Source organism: Sturnira hondurensis, unplaced genomic scaffold (assembly GCF_014824575.4).
Source record: "Sturnira hondurensis isolate 20B ecotype Veracruz unplaced genomic scaffold, ASM1482457v3 Scaffold0022566, whole genome shotgun sequence".
In the NCBI taxonomy this organism is placed as follows: domain Eukaryota; kingdom Metazoa; phylum Chordata; class Mammalia; order Chiroptera; family Phyllostomidae; genus Sturnira; species Sturnira hondurensis.
The window spans coordinates 7,488,917-7,507,262 of record NW_028095197.1 but is presented as its reverse complement, the minus strand read 5'-3'; the positions used below and the strand labels follow the sequence as shown (position 1 = coordinate 7,507,262).

The 18,346-nt window shown below is 38.7% G+C and overlaps 1 protein-coding gene across 1 annotated transcript in view; it reads right to left on the bottom strand.

The window, feature by feature from the left end:
- The window catches only part of RECK (reversion inducing cysteine rich protein with kazal motifs), a 61,388-nt gene that overhangs the window by 31,910 nt on the left and 11,132 nt on the right, over window positions 1-18,346 (bottom strand). The window contains exons 3-7 of the mRNA XM_037035909.1: window positions 16,299-16,373; window positions 15,337-15,373; window positions 11,400-11,485; window positions 9,210-9,257; window positions 830-863 (exon numbers count right to left, since the gene is read on the bottom strand). Of these exons, the coding sequence (XP_036891804.1) occupies window positions 830-863; window positions 9,210-9,257; window positions 11,400-11,485; window positions 15,337-15,373; window positions 16,299-16,373 (280 nt within the window). The remainder of the gene's footprint in view (window positions 1-829; window positions 864-9,209; window positions 9,258-11,399; window positions 11,486-15,336; window positions 15,374-16,298; window positions 16,374-18,346) is intronic.

Sequence of the window (18,346 nt, the reverse complement as noted above, 5' to 3'; positions counted from 1 at the left end):
ATTATACTGGCTTCCTCACCGGTGTAGGTGAACATGAGATTATGTGCCAGAGATTATCTGGGAAATCTTGAACTAAGCCCTGATAAGAAAGGGTGGAAAATAAAGTACAGATGACCAATATTCTTCAACATACTTTGATATACCCCACTGCTCAGCTAACCTAAACGTCTCTTTATTCCTCAGATGTGCTGCCTATCTCTAACTGTTCTCAGTGTTCCCTTCCTCTGGAATGCCCTTCCTCCAAACTCTACTCTTAATGTCTTACCCACCTTTCAAGGCCCAGCTCAGCCACCAACTCCATGAAGTCATTCTCAGCACCCGTAGGATGTCCCCTCCTTCCTCTGAATTCCCACAGATAGTGTCACTTACATCAATGATACTATCCAGTAGCCACCATGTCCTGGAGCTTTTGTGTACAGGGTGTGCTCCCTATCGGTAAGTATTTGCCCCGCACAGAGCAGGTAGTCAATGAACATCTGCTGAATGACCTGAGAGCCAGCCCTTGGCAAGTGCAACATTGTATCACATGAGAGTGCTTAACTTCTGAAAGTGACCCTATCTACTCAGGTGAGACGTGATCTTCCTCTAACATATCTAGCACTGGTATCTGCTTTGTAAATCTGCAGTTAGGACATGGGCACAAATGGTCCAAATACTCCAGAGGAAAGTGCCTATCAGGCAAATCCTGCTGTGCACATTCCTTCAGATGGTTTACTAACAGCCTAAATTGTAATGCCAGAGTCTTGGCAATATTTCTAACAGCTAAATCATATTCTAGAAACTGTATTTTGCTCTTTGGACTATGTATAACCATCAATAATATACTTACTTTCATTTCTGCTAATGCAATTGAAAAGAGCATTCTGTAAATTAAAAACAAACAGACAAATTAACAACCATACTGAATTTCTAATTTTATTCTACTTTATGGTTATATGGAAATCAGGATATCAAACCATTTAATTCTTCTTTAAATCCTATGAGCTTCTTGTAGATAGTGGTTTAATCCTTTCATCTTTGTACCCCAAGAACAGTATCTGACACAAATTAGCTCTAACAGTTCAGGGTGTATAAGTTCAACAAATGTTGAGTAAATAAATGAATGCCAGATGCAAAGACAACTGACACAGAGATTGCCCCCAGGAACTCAAGAGTGTCATAGTGTGCTGGGATCAGCTTTCAAGGTTATGTGGGGAGGCTGATTTGCAGTATTTGCAGATATTCATGGCATTAATACCTCACTCATGGCTGCTTTCAAGTTAAAAGCTGGTTTGCAAAATTCCTGAATATTTAACAATCAGTTCTCCCTAGCTGGTGGGAGGCCAGTTCCAGCATATTACTGAATGGGGGTGTAATACCAGTGCCAGCATATTACTGAATGGGGGTATAATAGGATGGATTCAGAGAGTTTGGTCTATACTTCCATGTAGAACAGACAGGTGACACAACTACGATTAATAAACCTCTTCAATGGCTCCCCTATTGGATAAAGTTCATGTTCCTCAGTCTGGTGTATCAAGCTTTTCTCTACCTAGCCTCTGACTCTTCCCTCCCTCGTGCAATTTATAATTTCCAAGATTGGCCATGCATTTTATTTGAGGGAGTGATGTGACTGTATTTGGTCTTTCAGGAGATAACTGTAGGACTGGACATAGCAGATGAGAGGAGAAATTAGAGATAGGAAAGCTAGTTGGGTAGCAGTTGTAGTTGCCCAGAAGAGTGGTACAAAGGCCTGTGCTAAGACAGTAATTGAGGATCTGGAAAGGACACTGATTTATGATATATTTTGAAGGCAAACCTTTAGGGCTTGATAGCCAATTATTGGTGGGAAATGATGAGAAAGAAATAGGCAATACCTCTTAGGTTATTTTTTTTTACTTCTTAGTTTTTTTTTAGTTTATATATCTGGGAGGACTGTATTGGAATAACTAAGCTAGACATGTAAGAAAAATGTTTTTGTTTTGATGTGTGTGTGTGTGTGCGCGCGCATGGTGTTAGGTAGCAGAAGGGTAGAGGGAAGGAGAGGTAGAGAAGATAGGTAGGGTACCAATCAATTTGGGTGATATGAAATGCCAACTGAACATCAAAAGTATGCATATCCAGGAGGGATTCAGGAGTACATAAAAGAAGCAATCAAAGATGATTCTGGAGTTTTCATCATGTAAGGGCAATGAAGCTATGGGAGTAGATCAGATCTCATTCAGGTGACTTCTCAGAAGAATGGACTAGACAGGAAATACACTACCCACTGGGAGACTAAATAGGAGTTATTCTCTTCCCCAAACTCTAATACAAAATATGACTAAAGGAAACAATATACAAATGGAATATAATCAAGGTTATACACTATCTTAAGCCAGTACTGCAGGACCTAATAGGTTTCGCTCTTTTTGGAGCTCATCAGCTGCAGGTAACGGCTCAACTTGACTCTCGTATACTAGGTTGGCCAAAAAGCTTGTTTTTTTCCCCCATGTAAGATGGCTCAGGTAGTGCTTAGTTGTCTTTAACTTCATTTGAGACAATTTTGTTAGACTGCACTGTGACAGCTGTCACATCAGTGTGCATTTAACTTATCAAAATTAGTAAATTTTTGTGTAGCCATTTAAATATTGAAGATGGAAGAAAATAAGCAACATTTTCAGCATATTATGCTTTATTATTTCAAGAAAGGTAAAAATGCAACTGAAATGCAAAAAAAAGATTTGTACAGTGTGTGGAAAAGGTGCTGTGATTGACCAACCATGTCAAAAGTGGTTTGCAAAGTTTTGTGCTAGAGATTTCTCTCTGGATGCTGCTCCGTGGTTGGGGAACCAATTGAAGTTGATTGTGATCAAGTGTAGATGTTAACTGAGAACAATCAACATCACCACGTGGTACATAGCTGACACACTCAAAATATCCAAATCAATAGTTATTGGTGAAAATGAAAACTGTCTTTTATTTTACGGAAAAAAGTGCACCAACTTTTCAGCCAATCCAATAGTATATCTATGTAGCACTTTACCAAGCATCCCATTCAGTCTTCTATTTACTCTATTGTGACAATTCTAGGAGTTTCCTTGGCATTAACTAAAAGAATCTTTACATTTAGGCCCTTGAAGGCTTTGCTGGGGCTCTGCATGATCCTTTTGTCTAAAACCCCCACAGCTAACTGTCTCCTCTATTCTTGGAACCACTGCAGCCCAGCCCCAATCACCCTGAGGCCCAGGAGGCCTCCAGCTATCCAAGGAATCCTGCTGGTACTGACATCCCCGTCATCCTATCTCTAAATGGGACTCTTTTTTCCATCTCTTTTCCTTTATGCTTTTTGTAGTAAATCTAGAATCAAGAATAATTTGAGAGAAAAATATAACAAAAGTAATACACAGAGATCTTTAAAGCAGCATATTTAATTTTGCCATTTCCTGAGAATACACTGTACAGCCCGTGCCAAATACATGCACAAATATGTGCCAAACACGTGCATCCAGGGAGGTCAAAGTGTATGGCGGATACCATCTGTGTCACAGGGGCAGAGGAGGACTATGTGTACACAGTCACCTTTATATGCATGAAGTACCTCTGGTTACTTAAGGAACTGAGTGGCTACAGTACAAGAGGTGAAAGAGACTTTGTTGTATACCATTTTGGATTTTGAACCATGTGAATATTCAGAAAATAAAATTTAATGCATACCTGCACCCTTCTCTTACGCATTTAGCCGCATGTTGATAAGATAACGCTGACAGAACTGAGCCTAATTCACAGGGCCCACCACCATCTTTGCTCCTGCACTTCTTAGAGCCTCTTTTTAACATCCTGAGTCTTAATTTTATGTTAGTATTCTACAGACCAGAGCTCCAGTACAGAACATTATTTCTGTTTTGTGTAGTGACTGTTTAGTTTAAAACTTAAATGCCTTAAGATTAAAATGAGTCCTCACAAAAATATCTCCTGACTTTCCTTCATAGTTTCTCATCTTCCTTATGGAAATAACATCCAATAACTGGACTGAAGACAGCTAAAAAGGAAGGTGAGAAATGAAGATGACAGATCTGAAAAGAATATAAAGGAGCATAAAGAAGAATCAGTAAGAGAAGGAAGAAACAAGTAAAAATATAAGTCTGACGACAAGTTTGTAGCATTCTACTTCAGTGGCCATGCAGCAAATGGGAAGGTGTTTTTATTGATGGATATCTGTTAAGAGAATGGCAGGTAAGGTCTGACATAAAGGTATGAAATGGATGTATCAACCCAAAACTAAAATTTGTCTTGTCAGCCATTGCCAGGCCCCTGGAGCACCTTTATGTTTACTGTGTCGTTCAGGAAAGAAAATAACTCTCAACAGACAATTAGAAAAAAAACCCTAACTCACAGAAAACATGAGTTAGTTTTTGCTTTACTTCTAATCAGCCAATGTGCTACCTACATACTGATGGTTTACAGCCAGCATTTGCTCTGATTGTTGGTGCCTGTGGCATTCCAGTTGTTAAATATTTTAAGTATCAACCCTGGTTCTAGCACCACACACTCACGAACCCAGTGGCCTGACCAGTACTTCTAGGTGGGCCGAGAACCTAGCCTATGAAAATGCACGGAGAACCTGGAAATGAGCATGCTCATAACACTTAAACACGTCCATGTCACATCAAGCCACTGGTTAGTTGGCGGCTCCAACAAACAGGTATCACGCTGAAAGAATCAGTACTTAAAGATCGTAGGTACTGCAGGAAGTATTCTTTCTTAAGTGTTGGTGAGAATTAGAGAACTCAGAGTTGGGAGATCATTAGTCAAACCTCCTGTCCACCGTGGAAACCACCCCCACCACCCCCACAACGGGTGACCCAGTGAGCCTTTCCTCCAACATTTCCAGTGATAGGAAGTTCTCTTTTTCTTGGAACATCTCACTTCACTTTGAACACAGGTATGGTCCTCTCCTACTGAAAAGTATTTGGCTCCTTCTCCTCTAGTTTTCTAAAGTGATTTTCAAAACTCAGGTCTCTACCTTTTCTACCCTTCTTCTCTTACACAGAGTTTTCTTTCATTCTCAAATATCAGGGGTTACTTCAGTTGACTTTGGGCATGGTATCTTCTCCTCTTTTTTAGTCCTATATTCCTAACTACCTCTAAGATACAGGTCTTTACATTTAAAAAAACCTAACACTCAACATACTTCAATTTCTTTAAACACCTTCCCAGTGTACATGCTATTGCTGTTGTGTATTTTCTCTTAAAAAAAAAAAAAAAGGCAAGGTGTGCTCTCCCTCCTGGGGAGCCTTTCGTCCCTCACAGGCACACATCTCCTAAACCCTAAGGGTCCCCACCAGACTTGCAACCAGGGAAGCATGCATGGGTGGCAGCAGCAGCTCATTCCAGGTTAATGCCTGAACATGTCTCCAAGGCCCCCCTTTTTTCTGACTTTTCAGTAAGCCAATAATAGCAGCCCTGCCTGGGCTCATTTTTCTATAACATTTCTAAAGAGCCAAAGCAGCCCTGCCCAGACTTTCTCCTGTTGCTGCTTCTATCCTAAGTTCTTCCTTGTTTCACTGTTCCCAGCTTTAATAAATGTACTTTCAAAATAAAAGCATTTAAAAACCTCAAAAATACACTATTTTGAACAATCTGAGTGTGTTGTAACTTACCTACTTTGTATTGTCATCATTCTCTTTTTCTTTTGCATTTCCAATAATTACAGCTATTTTAGAACTTCTTTCAGAGTAGGACTTCTGCAAAAGGTTTAATAATGGCAATTCTTTCTTTTTGTTGTCTGGAAATACCTTAACTGTCCTCTTTCTTGAAATTTTTTTTTGCTGGACATGCAAATTCTAAACTAATAGTTATTTTCTTTCAGAACAGTTTAGGTATACCATTCTACTGCCTCTGGCTTCTTCTGTTGCTATTGAGAAATCAGCTGTTAGTCTCCTTTACAGGCAATGACCCTTTTTTTCTGACTGCTTCTAAAAACTTTGGCAGTTCTGGACGGGTAGCTCAGTCCGTTAGAGCATCATCTCAGTAGGCCAAGGTTGCAGGTTTCATCCTTGGTCAGGGCACATACAACAAACACCAAATGAATGCATAAATAAGCAGAACAACAAATTGATGTTTCTCTCTCTCTTTCCCTAAAATTAATAATATAATCAATTATGAGGTATGTCTATAATATATGAATTTTAAAAATCCTGCTGGGGATTTGTTGGGCTGCTTTAAACACTGAATCTGTTCTGTAATCTTTCTTCTAGTATTCCAATTTCTATCCTTCATTTCCCTTAAACTTTCTTTCAGTCTGTTCCTTTGTGCTCCAATTCCATATAATTTCATCAGTTCTACCTCCCAATTCACTAACAACAGCTTGACTGAAAAAAACACCAACAAAACAACAAAACCTTAAATGGCACTACAAAATTTTTTTAAATATATTTATTTATTTTTAGAGGGAGGGGAAGGGAAGGAGAAAGAGTGGGAGAGAAACATTAATGTGTGGTTACCTCTCATGTGTCCCATACTGGGGAACTGGCCTGCAACCCAGGCATGTGCCCTGACTGGGAATCGAACCAGCGACCCTTTACTTCACAGGCCCATGCTCAATCCACTGAGCTACACCAGCCAGGGTAAAATTTTTTTAATTTTTAGAAGATTTTATTTATTTATTTTTAGAGAATGGAAGTGAGGGAGAAAGAGATGGAGAGAAACAACGTGTGGTTGCCTCTCACATGCCCACAAATGGAGGACCTGGCCCACAACCCAGGCATGTGTCTTGACTGGGAGCTGAATCAGTGACCTTTGGGTTCACAGGCTGGCACTCAAACCACTGAGCCACACCAGCCAGGGCTAAAAATTTTTAACCTTAAAGCCCTGGCTAGGTAGCTCAGTTGGTGAGAGCATCGTCCCAATATGCCAAGGTAGTGTGTTCGATTCCCATTCAGGGCACATAGAACAAGCAACCAAAGAATGTATAAATGAGTGGAACAACAGAAAATTAATGTTTCTCTCTGTCTAAAAATTTTTTTAAATAAAATAAATGAAAAATAAAAGTTCGTGATTCTAAATACAGAAATAGTTTTGCCATTTACGAGTAACTTTTTTTCTTAACAATGACACTATTACAAGAAAAATAGAAAATAAAAATAACTTAACTTTATTCATGTAACTGTATTTCTTAGGAAATCTCCTTGAAAGGGTTTCTGCATCTAAAGGGTTTCTGCATTCTAAACTATTCTACAAACTTAAAATAGTTTGTAGAATAGTTTAGAATAAATTTATCGTTTTTGGTTTTGGTGGGTTTTTTTTTCATTTTTTCTATTTTCTTCTTTCTTTTTCTCCCAGGCTCTGGTTTGGTGGCCCAGTTTTACCGATTTTTGGGTAAAACTGGGCCACCAAAGAGATTTCTTAGGAAATCTCCTTGAAAGGACAGCTTACCAGTAAAAATAAACATTAGCTCTTTTGAATATAATCACTCACTCTCTGAATTTTGAATCAAACTACACAAACCCTCCTTCAGAGTAAATGCTAACCCTAAAGTTGTAAGCCCAAGGGAACAGTTTACACATCTAGAAGATCACTCCAGGGACCTTTCTAGTGTTAAGAAAGACAGCAAAAGCCCAGTTTCATAAATTATTCTGATGCTAATAAAAAAACAATCTAGTTAAAGTAGGCTGCATTGCACCAAACTTACCCAATTCACTTATGACAAATAGCATTACCTCTAAACTTCACAATCATGAGAGTGACTTTAATCTGGGGTTTATAATGCAGAACCCTCTTTCTGTACTAAGTGCTCTTGCCTCTCTTTTTAGTTATAAATAAAATGTAAGACATTAAACTGAGTCTTGAACTATCTTGAATAATTTGTAGGTATAAAAGAACCCTCTTGATACATAGATTTTTGGAAAATAGTTCTTAATTTTAAGCCAAGTGGGAGGATAGACTCAGAAAAGTAAACTGCTCTTAGTATTTCTCTCATAGGACAGCGCTCGTCTCTCTTACCTTTCCTGTCCCGTCCTTCACCAACACATACTGGCAGACTTCCTAGGGCAATGCGGAAATCCAGACAAGAGAAGGAAGCACACTAAAATAATGGAGGACAGGCTACAGGAGATGGACAGTGTCAGACATCATGTGGGAGAGAAGAAGGGATTATCACAGTTAGCCACTTTGTTCAAGAGAAACTAAAACTAGTTATTTCAAAGGTAGAGAAATAAGGGGGGAAAAGGATCTTTTACTTCTTTGCAGTAAGGCTCCTTTCAGTAAGAACAGAGGAGGGGTGCAGTTAATTTGGAAATTTGTCTTCAGATGAACAGATATAAGTTAGCAAATAGTACAAAGAGACAAAAGATAAATAAGGTTCTCCAATTTAAAAACATTAATCAAGAGATATAATTATAAGCTTTGAGAGAAGAAAAAATGCATCAGGACTATAATCTATAGGAGTAAAGAAAGTTGTTCTTTCTTTCTTCTCCAAGAGAACACAGACTATTAAAAGCAACACGATGCCAATGTTTATATGTAAAAATAATGAATGAGGCATATGCACGTAAGTATCCTTAATTAAATGGTCTTCTACTATGAAAAACAGTAATACTGTCACATTTAACTATGGAGTTCTAGAAACAGAACAAAGTAGTCCCAATGAGGAGCCTTTTCACACCAGGGACAATCTTCTATACATATTTGCATGATATGAAACACCTCCGTTAGCCCTGACCTAACAACTTCCCCATCTGGATATCACAGTGCTTAAAACACCACCACTGGGAGACGAGGGTCCTTCAGATCTAATGTGAGTACCTCCCCCAACCCTCAAATGCCAGATCCTAGAAAACTGAAAGCTATTCACACTAGCAATATGATTTTGTTTCTTCGATTAAAGGTGGTTTATAAAAATGGATACCTAGATGGGTCAAGGGGTAGGAAAAGGGAAAAAGAGAATATGGAACCTAAGAAAAACTATTTTATAATCTTGGATACAACCAGTTGCTTTGTTTTTAAAACATTATTGATTAAATCCTCTCTATATGTGATTTAGGCATTTCTTTAAAATTAATGCTTAATTTCAACAAAAGTCAATTAAAGTCATAACATTTCTAAATAAGGTAAATGACATTTTTGTCAAGGCTATATTTTCTGTGAAATAAAAGCCAATTTATGTAAGAATAAATTTATTTTAAAATTTAAGTGATTCTATCAATTCTGATAACACCTGAATACCCAAATTTATTAAATAAAACACATACCTCATATTCTTTTCTGCAAACTTTGGAAATATCATTTTTTGATGATGCCTAAAAGACGACAAATTTCTTCATTAATTATATTATATATGCTATTCAGCACAGAATAAGAAGAACCTTATGCTCAAATAGTTTAAAGTCCCTCAAATACAACAAACAGTTCATGTAATTTCTTTAAAACAAATATCAGCCCTGGAACCTAACGGATACGCTAGAACTTCATTCTAACTCCACGGCTTCAATCTCACATAATAACACAGTCCTTTTGTTATTTCAGAAACTAGATAACTTTGAAGGAAATGGATTTTTTTAGCTGAATTCCACTCTGCAGCAAATTTTCTTGTGAAGCTCTGCCAAGATATTTATGTTTTGCTTTTTCTTTAACTCTTCATATTGTAAGTTCTCATATTAACTTTTCCTCAGAAAAGATTCATATATAACAAAGAGGACCAACTGAAGAGGAAAGGCGATGCCTGGTAATTAACAAAAGTTATTTTTGTTAACAAGTTAATGGAGATATTCTCTCAACAAGTTAATGGATATATTATCTCCTCTACAGATGAAGACACTGATGCTCAGAGAAATAGCAAGTTTGTTTTTTTTTAAGATTTTATTTATTTATCTTTTGAGGAGAAGGGAAAGAGAGAGGGAGAGAAATATCAATGTATGGTTGCCTTTCATGAGCCCCCTGCTGGGAACTGGCCTGCAACCCAGGCATGTACCCTGACTGGGAATCGAACTGCAATCATCTGGTTCGCAGGCCCACGCCCAATCCACTGAGCTATGCGCCAAGTTTTGACCACATTTAAGTATGTATGCACTTGCTATATCAAACAAGCCACCAAAACAAACCCGCTGAAGGGTAGTTATTCTTCCACGTGACAGCAGTCTCTATTTAGAGATGTAGTTTTAGGGCGATGGGCTCTGGTCTCCTGTTCTATCGATTAAGCTCATGTAATTTTGAATAGGTCAGCTGAAGAGGATGGGGAGAGCATGAAGCAGAATGAACAGGCAACTGTTTCATGTCCCACCAGATCCATTATATTTCCAATCCTCTGCAACTCAACCTCATCTCAACGCCTGGAGGAGAGTGGTAGAGAGCTAGGTTGTATACTACCCAGAGTGTTGCGGTGGTATATGTGGACGTGAAGGGGACACTATGTCTCACATACTTGTGTCCAGACGCCAGTCACTAGAAGAAGAAAATGAGAGAAGGCTTTCCAGTTGTGGTTTTAGGCCCACCCGAGCTTCCCAGTTAAGTCTACTTCTACCACTTAGCATATGAGGAATCAGACCAGTTTTCTGACAACACTGAGGAACCACTATGAAATATACATCATAAGGAAGAACTCAGAGGCCTAACCTGAGTTGGACCAGAGATACATCAACTCAAAAAGAAGCTGTAATTCACTGTGAGTCATGCTCACCTTAGGAGCAGAGAAGGGATATAAGAACATTCTCAGGGGAAACCCTAGGTGAAAGACAAAAGATGAAAGCAAAAGAGGCCGATGGTTATCAACTGCTCTCATCCAGGTGTACCCCAAATTCACATGGCCATTTGGAGTCACTCGGCACTGACTAAGGATGACCCCAGGCAAAGTACAAAAGGCCTCAATTCCTATATTTTGTCTTTAATTTTTAAAAACAACTTTCAATTACAGTTGGTATACAATATTATATTAGTTTCAGGTATACAACATAGTGATAAGACACCTATATAACTTATGAATATTCTTTCTTTGTGTGGCAGAGAGAAGTTGAGAAAGAATAAGAGAGGGCTTATGGTCTTACATACAGCAGCCATGATTGAAAAAACAGCAAGTCTAAAAGGAAGGGGTCTATGCAAGAAATGCTAATTTGCTATTTTTGTGGGTCACCTCTCCAAAGGTATAAGGTTGGCAAGGATCAAGAAATATGCACAGCCCTGGCTGGTGTGGGTCAGAGGACTGAGCGCTGGCCTGTGAACCAAAGGGTCACAGGTTCGATTCCCAGTCAGGGCACATGCCTGGGTTTCTGCCCCAGTCCCCAGTAGGGGGCACATGATAGGCAACCACACATTGATGTTTCTCTCCCTCTTTCCCTTCCCCTCTGTTTAAAAATAAATAAAATTTAAAAAAAGAAAGAAAGAAATATGCACAGCTAAAGCCCAAACTGCAATCCACACTTTTTAAGAGCATGGTTGTCCAGTATTACCTGCTTGCATGCCTGTCGACACTCCAAGGTAATAGCCAGTTCACAGCAGCCTAAGCCAACCCATCCATCAGATTTCTTAAACACACCTTAAAAACAAAATGTTCAAGTGTTTTGGTCATAAGTAGCAACGAACACAAAGAACATGCCAAATTGGTTCATGGATACCACAAAAAAAATCAAAGTAGGTACCTACAGGAAAATGAGCGCAGACACAGGAGCCTCCAAATTATTAGCCCCTCCCCTCAGCCTTACTCCCAATGCTATCAGTCTTCTCAGAGTCCCTCACAGCATATGAGCGGGGACCCAAAAAAACCCTAGAATTATCTTCTAGAGGGCAGGCCTCTTGCAGTAAAGGGTTCCCCTGCTAGGTGAGTGTTCTAGTACCAGCATACCAGCTGGCGTTGTTGTGAAAGGCTGTGCCGGGATTCAGTGAATTGTTTTTGAAGATCTTTCACTGAATTTGCCTATTTCATGATGGGTGTTTTACAAGCACACCTGCCCACACCATGCTGAGTGTTCCAGTAGCTTTTGACCAAAAATAGTATGACCTCTGTGCTCCACGTTCCCTATTCACCCAATCTCACCCAAGCATCTTTTTTCTTTGTATCCCCAGATGCAAAAAGTCCTCAAAGGGAAACGTTCTGCTGAAGTGGAAGAGGTGAAACAAAAAATGGCAGAAGCACTGAAAGCCATCAAAATCAACATTCAAAAATGGTTTTGCACAGTAGAAAAAACATCTCAATAGGTGTTCTGCCTCAAATGGATAGTACTTTGAAGGGGACTGAAGTTTAAACATGTAAGAATGGATACACAACTTTTCATAAATAAGCTCCATCTTTGGGGGGTTGCCCCTCATCATCTCATAATTATCAGGTCCTCTGTTCTGTTCTCTCACCTCTCTGCCCCCTAGACCCTCTCATTCTCACTCTTGGGTCGGTAGCCTCTGTAAAGGACACGCAGGTCCAGGACAGCAAGGAGAAGCCTTCCTCACCTTTAGACTATGAAGCAGAGGCAAAGATTCCAACTTAACGAACAAACAAAAAAGGGCACAAATAGTGTTGAATTTAAATATGTTAAATACATACATGTCATGACATGACAGTGTAAAACCATGTCACCATTTAAGACTAAAAATAGTACACAGATGGAAATCTCCCATGAGCCAGTACCACCTTTGATGGTTTACTTCATCATAGGGCAAAATACTCTTCTAGTTCAGTTTACATACAGCAGCTATTTCTCCAACCAAATCACTGTGCTACCAAGAGGTATCACAGTATCACTTTTTATAAAATTATAAAGTGTTTTAATGTAGCCCTGGCTGGGTGGCTCGGTTAGAATGCTGCCCCATACACCAAAAATGTTGCAGGTTCAATCCCTAGTCAGGGTGCACATGAAGGGCAATCGATTGATGCTTCTCTGTCTTCTCCCCCCTTCCTTTCTCTCTAAACTCAATAAGCATATCCTTGGGTAAAGATTTTTTTAAAGTGTTTTAATATATGTTTAGATCCCTTTTTGCAATCAAATGTTAAAAAATGACTTCTAGGATAAAATTAGAAGATATAAGTAATAATTATGAAAATAAGAAAAAGATTTATGCTTGTAGGGATGCTGCAAAATCTTTATTTCCTTTAAAAAATGTTTTATGTTGCTTCCATGTAATACACAGGTCTTCAAATCCACATATACATTAGATTATTATTTATAATTGAAAAAAGTGTCAGGGACTCAGAGCAATACGTAACAGTTCTCCAACTAAAATTCGGACTTACAACAAATAGAAGAATTCTGCTAAAAAACAAAACAAACAAACAAAAGCAAGTAAGTGGCCCACAGACAGAGAAAGCTCTCAAAATAAAGGGTAGGGCAAAAGTAGGTTTACAGTTATGAGTACACAAAATACAGTTTATTGTTACACTATTATTAATTATTGTATTATTTTCCATATAAACAACTATAAACCTATTTTTGCCCCACTCTATAATATAAACCACCCCAACTGTTACAATTGGCTAAAAATACCAAATATCACAAGCTTCTGTATCCCTACATGTTTTAAGAGTAAAAAGGGCAACAGGCTCCCATCTAACCCCATTGCCTAGTAGAGTTTCCTTTTTATCTTTGCTGTTTGCTACTCAGAATCACTCACACATTAGACATAACTTTAAATAAAATCAATGTAGGCCATAAATTGAATTTTTATGCCATAATGCAGTATGTTGCTGTTTCCTCTTAGAAAATATTAAATTTTTTAGCAAGCATTTAAATTTGTTGAATCTTTACCAAGTACAAGGAACTCTGTTAGATATTCTGTGGACTAAGAAATATATAAAACATATGGTTTGTTCCATTATGGAGATTACAGTTTGGTAAAAATAATGTGCATGTATACGTATGCATACACACACATATACACATGTGTATAGGCATATATGTATGTATACATATATACATGTGTGTTTGTGTTTTTACAGGACATTAGATAAAGGTATAATTAGGAAAATGGGTAAGGATGTGGGCAATTCCAGGAAGACAGCATGTTTGAAATACAAACTTCAAACTGTATGATAGCCTTTATAGTACAGAGATATGTAAAATATACTCCCGTTTTTCAAGGCACTGGTTTTAATTAGGACTGGAAAATAAGTTTTAATTCTAGGAGACCATGAATACCAGGCTAGAGAGTTTGGCTTTCATTCCAATGGAAATGGATAACCCCTGAGGGATTTTTTTTTTGAAGGGCTCAGGAGGAAGATGTACTGAAACACCAGTTACAAGTTTATTACAATATTCTACCCCAAGAATGTAATAAGAGAGGCCTGAACTAAGAGAAGACAGATGCAAGATTTTACAAGCAGAGAGTCAATGGAGCTAAAAGAAAAAAGCAGCCAAAGAGAACTTGGTTTTCAGTAGTGTCGTTCACATGACAGACAATTATAAAGTGAGTATGGCCCTGACTGGTGTGGCTCAGTGGATTGAGTGCTGGCCTGTGAACCAAAAGCCCTGCCTAGTTTGATCCCCAGTCAGGGCACATGCCTGGGTTGCAGGCCAGGACCCCAGTGCGGGGCACGTAAGAGGCAATCACTGTATCTCTTGTGAACTGTTTCTCTCTCTCTCTCTCTTCCTTCCCCTTTCTCTAAAAATAAATAAATAAAATCTTAAAAAAATAAGATGAGCTTGGTTTTAGATTTGCAGTTCAGATACCACCTGGATGAAGAAATCTAGGTAGAAACATCTAGAAGCCACAAACAATGACCTTGGGTTTGAAAGTTAGCTTCCCAGAGCTGATTAGTTAGCAGAGTAGGTGTGGATGAAGAAAGGAAGACTGTACCTGAGAGAAACACCACAGTCCCTGGGCAGAGGCTGAAGAGGACTGGAGGGGAGTGGATTAAGAGGAGAAAGGTAAGAAAGGATAAGGCGCAGTCCCAAGGAACAGTGGTCAACAATATCAAATGTTGCCCAGACGGGCGTTGCTCAGTGTGACATCATCGGTCAGGACACATGCCTGGGCTCCAGGCCAAGTCCCCCACAGGGGGCGTGCGAAAGGCAACTGACTGATGTTTCTCTCCCTCTTTTTCTCCCCCCTTAACTCTCTCTCTAAAAATAAATAAATAAAATCTTTTAAAAAAATCAAATGTCACAGGGACATCAAAGAGAGTAAGCACTGAGGAAAAGCTGTAAGATTTGGGAACTAAGAAATCCTGGTGATCTTTCAAAGCCAGTTTCAATAGAATGAAAGTAGAAGTAGAGACAAAAATACAAAGTTAAGTATTGAGTGAAAGAGAATAAAGTACATTTGAAAATTTGAGTGCTTATGGGAAGGAGAGGATAGAAACTCAAGAGTATACAGGTAAACTTAAGTTACAGGACTATAACACAGATTTTACAATAAGTTTTAAAAAAATAAAGTGCTAAATGTTACACTTCTATTACTTACCTGGCAAAGATGAATTCATACAACTCCAAATTTCAACCTAAAATTGTAATCACCAAAAGGCTTTTATGTAGATAACCAGTTCCTAAATGACACTTAATTTCTACAAAAATTATGTATATCTGATTCGATTATGTTTGTATTTATATAGTCAATGTTCTAGGAAAATACGAGTATTAACCAGCTATTCAGGGGGAAAAATAAAACACATGCAAGATATTACTCGCTGTCTTCCCATCTTCTCATCTAACAGCACTGAAGGTTAGTCTCGTTACTCAGGATGCGGACTGCCACCACTACTACGTACAAAGACAAAGGGGTCTGTAGAGTGACTAGCAGAAAATGTATCAGTCAGAACTGGGTGGCCACCATCCCCTCCCTCCCTCTCATGTGATGTAAGCTGCCATATCTAAAGATGCTCTCTCATGACAAGTTCAGACTTTTTTAGCCTGGTTCATGAGCATCCCAGACACTGAGGGTGACCCAAGCATTAGAGACATTTAAGTTACAGGATTTGGACAGGCAAGCAATACATTTATTGTATACAAGAAAATGGGAAGGCAGGAATAATGAAAAAAATCACACATTTCCCCTCATCCAAAATACAACTTTTCAAAATCAAAGTAAATACAAAATTAAGCTAATATAGTTATCATAAAATTGTCAAAATATAGTAAGTAAAAATCCAAATTCAAGATAAACTATTATAATGACAGGTAAAAGCTAGAATAAATTTGTATTTAATACTGTTTTTACCTGTATCATAGAATAAACAATAAAAGTGAAAGACATATTCTACTTAGCAATTTCTGTGAAGATCTTTGTAAAGTACCCAGATAAATCTAACATTTTACTTTGTCCACAAACCCCATTCACACTGAAAATTTTGCTAAATCTAAAAAGAACTCATTCGATGACTTCATTTAGACAATTAAGTTCCCATAATTAAGTTAAACAAGACCTACCATTGTTTCAGGGCAATAATCTGGGGCTCGCTGCAACAGATGTTTTAGTCGGGACTCACTTTTTGAGGAGAATATCTATTTGACAAAAGAAAAAAGTTTGTGTGGCACTTTTTCATAAGAAATAAAAAGAGGTTAAAATGTATTATATCCTAGATTTATCAGTTGTCTAGAATATCTTCCAACTTCCTTTAATAAATGAAAACCCTTTGGAAGGATCTAACTTAAACTGATGTAACATTTCTTGGGTAGTTTGGCAAATAACCAAGAAAGTTCAAATATAACAAGTCCAGGCCCTATTTTCTAATGACCAAAAATGGATAAAACTGGGCCACCAAACCAGAGCCTGGGAGAAAAAGAAAGAAGAAAATAGAAAAAATGGAAAAAAAAACCCCCAAAACCCCAAAATGATAAATTCATTCTAAACTATTCTACAAACTATTTTAAGTCAACTGACCATAGTCAAAAATAGTGTTATACCTCGGTACTGGTAAAGGACAAATGTGTGAACAGCATTATGGCATAAACTTCTCTGCAAAATGCCATAAAATAGAGACAAACCCATTTTTTAATACAGATGCCTAGGAGCTGACAAGTTCACTAACAAGGCTGGCTACCTGGTTCACTTCCAAACAGAACTTTAGTTAACCACAATTTGATGTCTCAGTAAATTATAAATCATTATGTATATCAGACACAACTTCATGGTCACCTACAAACAGGTAAGGCTGTAAAGCCCATACATGCTATCAAGGACAGTGAAAAAGGGGTTATCTTCAGATAGTTTTAGTAGCCATTTTCCTCCAAACTACCAAGTATAATAAGTAAGGAAAGCTAGAATACTACCATTTTGCAAACTCTAGTGAATTAATACACTCAGGCTATTATCAAAGACGAATGATAACATTACAAAAAGAGACAACCAGTCACAGTATCACCTATGAGGAAGACTTAACAAACAAAACCAAAACAAACCTAACCTGAATCTGATCAAGCCTCTGGATCTATTTCATAAGGTAGCTGCTAGCCATGTGTGGCTATTTAAATTAAAACTAAAATCATTAAAATTAAATAAAATTAAAAATTCAGTTCCTCCCCCTGGCTGGGTAAATCAGTTAATCTGGAGTGTCATCCGGTGCACCAAACCGCTTGCAGGTTTGATTCCCAGTCAGGGCACATACCTAAGTTGTGGGTTTGATCTCCAGTTGGGGCACATACAGGGCAACTGATCCATGTTTATGTTTCTCTCTCCCTCTCACCTTTCTCTCTCCCTCCCACCCCTTTCTTCTTTCCCTAAAATCAATAAAAACATAACCTTCGGTGAGGATTAAAATAAGTAAAATAGGACTTCCAGCCAAGATGGAGGCATAGGTAGACACACTGTGCCTCCTTGCATAACCAAAAGAAGGAGAACAACAAATTTAAAAACAAAAAAGATCCAGAACTGACAGAAAAACGAACTGTATGGAAGTCCAACAACTAAGGAGTTAAAGAAGAAACATTCATATAGACCGGAGGGCAGAGAGGAATTGCGGCAAGGCAGTGGCTGGTAGGTCAGGCGCCGGCTGGCAGACTTCAGACTGGGCGGACCCACATTCCCATGCAGATAAACAGGGAGGAGCAACTCAGGAGCAAGACACACTGCACAGCCCAGGGTTCCTGCGCAGGCAAATAAAGCTTCAAACCTCTGACTGAAAAAATCTGTGGGGACTGAGGCAGCAGCAGAAGAAACTCCCAGTCTCACAGGGGAGTTTATTGGGGAGACCCACAGGGTCCTAGAATGTACACAAACCCATCCACCCGGGGAATCAGCACCAGAAGGGCCCAATTTGACTGTGGGAAGTGGGGGAAGTGACTGAAAACCAGCAGAGAGTGGAGTAAGTGGCACTGTTCCCTCTCTGACCCCACCCCCACATACAGCATCACAACTCAGCCATGTGGGTTGCCCCGCCCTGGTGAATACCCAAGGCTCCACCACTCACTACATAACAGGCACTTCAAGACCAAAAAAAAAAAAGGCCCAAATGAAAGAACAGATCAAAGCTCCAGAA